Source organism: Humulus lupulus, chromosome X (assembly GCF_963169125.1).
Source record: "Humulus lupulus chromosome X, drHumLupu1.1, whole genome shotgun sequence".
In the NCBI taxonomy this organism is placed as follows: Eukaryota; Viridiplantae; Streptophyta; class Magnoliopsida; order Rosales; family Cannabaceae; genus Humulus; species Humulus lupulus.
This window is the reverse complement of record NC_084802.1, coordinates 49,566,429-49,570,659: the sequence shown is the minus strand read 5'-3', so window position 1 is coordinate 49,570,659 and position 4,231 is coordinate 49,566,429. Positions and strand designations below refer to the sequence as shown.

The following is a 4,231-nucleotide window of genomic DNA, read 5'->3' as shown; positions in this document are numbered from 1 at the left end:
ACAAATTTCGAGGTTCATAATATTACTAAATCTTTGAATATTGTGAGTATATATATTTATTTATTTATTAAAATTGTTTAATGTGAGATATTTTAGTGAATTATATACGTTGACATGTAGCCTGTAAAAACCAAGTGACAAATTTATATTTCTGGTAATACTTTTGCATGAACAATAACTATATATATATATATAAATATAAATTAGGTTCTAAATAATTTAATTAGTGCATGGTTCAAATATTTTATACGTTCATGTATTTTTTTTTTTAACATTAGACTCTTCATAGCCAAGGTGGGATGGATACGGGTAACACTTGAGAAGCCAAATGAAGAGCGCAACACGTTGGGAAGATCTTGGCCGTTGAATTTCCTCATGTTAAGCTGTACTCGTCGTGCTAATAAGTGAGGTTCTGAATATAATAAAAGGGTTAAACAGGAGGAGGTTAAATAAAAAGAAAATAAAATACATATAAATCAGAAAAAATATCATAGTTAAATAAACACGAATTCCTAGAAAAAATTGAAGCAGAGGAATCGGGTTGTAAACTTGGACGCTAATGCACAAGTTTACAGCGACAAACCTGCTAGATCGGTTCCTAAGGAGTTGAATTTGAACACTTAAGCACTCCATAGTCCTAATTAATTACACGCTCAGTTCTTATTTTATTTTATATTTCTTTAAATACACTTTCAATTTTATTTTATAATTTGTGTGTGGTTTTACGCATTTACCCTTTAATCAATAGTCACTACTGCTTGTGACCAATTTGCCCCCATAAATATCAGTGGTGGGATACATGGTATTGTGTTGTAAACTCGAAGCAAACATACACTGCATTTTGGATAAATGATTGTGTGCGGTACATGCCGTGATTATAATTGTACAACTGGGTGATCATCACTGTCATCATGGTCAGCACGTGAGTTACATTTCATGGTCTTGAAACTAAGAATTAAAAGGGTCCTCCTCAACATATTTGATGATTTTAAACGGTTTTACTGGTTTTTATAAAACAAAAGACCAAAATTCTAAAATATTTTAGTTCACACAATTGCCCTTCTAACAGATATGAACTAAATATGAATACCCCCAACCATTCTCATAAAAATAGACTTAAATTCTCCGATCAATTTGTTTTATGTCTTTATGCTCTTAATTAATTAAATAAAATACAATAACACTCAATTAAAATAATATTTATTAATTTTTTGAATTAAATTATTGCATTTTAATTATTGAAGCTATAAAAAAAAAATCATATAACAAATAAATATTGAAAATTCCAATCCTATAAAGATAACTTATAATGGTATTTTATCTCAACCGGTGTAGTATATCGTAATTCAACATAAAGTTTCTGTACTATGCATTATCCCAATCACACATCACATAATAAGAGCATGCATGCCTTCCTATTTGTGTTCCATGAAAATTAAATTACAGTCAAACCATAAATTCAATGAAAATCGTACAAAACACAACACAATCAATCCCTCCTAATATCGAATCTCAATTTCTGTAATATGAACTAAGACATTGGTGTTTTATACATTTCTATACCTAGAAGGACAAAATTGGCTATTAGCTCGTCAAAAAAGAGGAGAAGAAGAAGCAAAGGGCAAGAAAGTAATTTCACAATATTTTACTTTCATTTTCTTTTAACCCAATTAAAGCCACTTTAATATTTTATTTTGCCTAGAAGTTTATTATTTTTATGATTATATATTTGTCTTCGTCAAAATCCTTTATTTTAGCTGTCCGCTTGTCTCCCCCTTCAAACGCAAATTAATAAACCCCTCCTCATTTATCTCTATTCTCTTCACAAAACCAAACCATTGTTGACAGTACTCTTCTCTGACCCCTAACTTCACACAAAAGATTTCTATATATCGTTTACACTTCCTCACACTATAACATATACTATTAGCTTCAATAATTCAACTTTTTTTTTTACTTTAGCAACGACCTTATATATATTTATATAGCTAGTTGATTTAGCTCTAGTTATATAGGACCACATTAATTATGGAAGCTCCAGAATTGTATATCAACCAGAACAACATGACCAGCTCCGCCGCAGGGGGAGGAGGAGAACATTTCGCCGTCGAGGACCTCCTCGATTTTTCCAACGAAGAAGACGCCATCGTAACCGACGTCGATGGACCTTATTGCGAAATCTCAGCCTTCCCCGGAAATTCCACCGACTCATCCACACTCAGAACTACTACCGCCATCGCCGCCCTCGACACCAGCTGCAATTCTTCCTCCTTCTCCGGTTGTGAGCCTAACTACCTCAACGATTTCGGTTCCCGGAGAATCGTCGAAGGCGGTCAGTTCTCCAGTGACCTCTGCGTTCCGGTAAATATAACTGCATACACATATATATTTTCACGCATACTTTTCAGTGTGAATTAATTATAAAACTTGAACATTCTGGTAATATGAATTTATCGTTTACTTCTTGTCTTCTAAGCATTGTTTGGTGCCCATAAAAAAAAATGCGAACCCAGTCAATAATTTCACTAATTTACAGTTTCCCATAAAACTAATTACTATTGCTTGAATTTCACTAAATGTAAAGAAAAGAAAAGAAAAAAGTCTCTATAGCTAGATAGTAGCTAGCTTGGCAGTAAAATTATTACTAAAAATTAATGGTTAGAACTTCTATGTATGATATTGTACAGAAAGAAGCGCCCTATAATATGGGCTCAGTTCTCTTTTGCCAATGATAACTCACTCTATACGCAATTCCTCAGATTCTTTTTCAAAAGAAGATAAATCTTTCGCTTTCCGTAATTTTATTATTAAATTTAATTTTTTTTTACAGTACGATGACATAGCCGAACTCGAATGGCTATCGAATTTCGTGGAGGAATCATTCTCCAGCAACGACCTGCAGAGGCTACAACTTATATCCGGAATCAAAGTCCGGACAACCACCGACGTATCATCCGAGACCGCCGCCAGAAACTTCCAACCCGAACCGAACCGGCACGGAACTAACCCCAACATTTTCTTCAATTCAGAGTTAATGTCGGTCCCCGCCAAGGCACGCAGCAAGCGTTCCCGGGCCCCACCATGCAACTGGACCTCTCGTCTCGTACTCATGTCCCCAACAGCATCGTTCAACTCACTTCCGCCGCCCGAATCTTCCCAAGACGTCGTCGTGTCTGCTCCCCCCGCTCCAACTGGCCCTACTACTACTACTATGGCCAAGAAAACCGTTAAGGGTGCCCCAAAAAAGAAGGATGTTTCTGAAGTGGCTGATAGCGGTGGGGAAGGACGGAAGTGTCTGCATTGTGCCACCGACAAGACCCCGCAGTGGCGGACTGGACCTATGGGCCCGAAAACCCTCTGCAACGCCTGTGGAGTGCGGTACAAGTCGGGCCGGCTAGTGCCAGAGTACCGGCCTGCCGCGAGCCCAACTTTCGTGCTGACGAAGCACTCAAACTCGCACCGGAAGGTTCTAGAGCTGAGGCGTCAGAAAGAGATGGTCAGGTCACAGCATCAACCGCAGTTCCTTCATCATCATCGTCAACATCACCAGAGCATGATGTTTGATGCTTCCAACAACGGTGAGGATTACTTGATTCATCAACATGTGGGACCCGATTTCAGGCAGATGATCTAGTGGGTGCTAGAGTAGGTAACAACAGAACAAGTACTATAGTAGTAGTAGTGGTACTATACTACTAGTTACTAAGATATTTTACTTGGCCACAGTTTTTTAATTTTACTTTATAGAGGGAGGAAAAAACAATCAATTTTTAATTTCTCTAGCAAGCTAGGCAGTAAATTTTCCCCTGGCTTAATTTTGAATTGTTAATTTAGACAGTTTATACGGTGGGTCGGATTGATTGGTAAAATGTATTTCTAAAATGAAAATCTAGGTTTATAGTCTTAAAAGATGTTTTTGAAAATGTGATTGATTCAAAACCCGTGAGTTGTATTTTAATTTTAAAAAATTGAATATGTGATTGATAGAAAATATAAAAATATAAAAAAAATGATAGATTTATATGATTTTATGATATAATGATTTTGATTGTGAAAAAATGTAAAAAAAATCCATTCTTTATTTTGTAGATTAAAGTTAAAATTAATATTTAAATTGAAAATTTAAAAATAAATAATGAATCAAATATTTACGTAGGCCCTACTATTTTTTTTATTCCCTTTTGTTCTTTCCCGGATTAATTATTCTTTTTAATTTTATATAAAGTAGAAA

At 35.3% G+C, this 4,231-nt stretch overlaps 1 protein-coding gene across 1 annotated transcript; it reads left to right on the top strand.

The window, feature by feature from the left end:
• The first annotated feature begins 1,753 nt into the window (after positions 1-1,753).
• Positions 1,754-3,975, top strand: LOC133803239 (GATA transcription factor 12-like). The gene is made up of 2 exons (XM_062241208.1): positions 1,754-2,361; positions 2,831-3,975. The coding sequence occupies exons 1-2, from the start codon at positions 2,029-2,031 to the stop codon at positions 3,632-3,634; spliced, it is 1,137 nt and encodes a 378-aa protein (XP_062097192.1). The 5' UTR covers positions 1,754-2,028; the 3' UTR covers positions 3,635-3,975.
• The last annotated feature ends 256 nt before the right edge of the window (positions 3,976-4,231 follow it).

Bases quoted from the DNA above. Each gene is read 5' to 3' on its own strand.
- LOC133803239 (XM_062241208.1), top strand. From the start codon at position 2,029: ATGGAAGCTCCAGAATTGTATATCAACCAGAACAACATGACCAGCTCC. The intron at 2,362-2,830 runs GTAAATATAACT...TTTTTTTTACAG, and splicing joins CCAGTGACCTCTGCGTTCCG to TACGATGACATAGCCGAACT.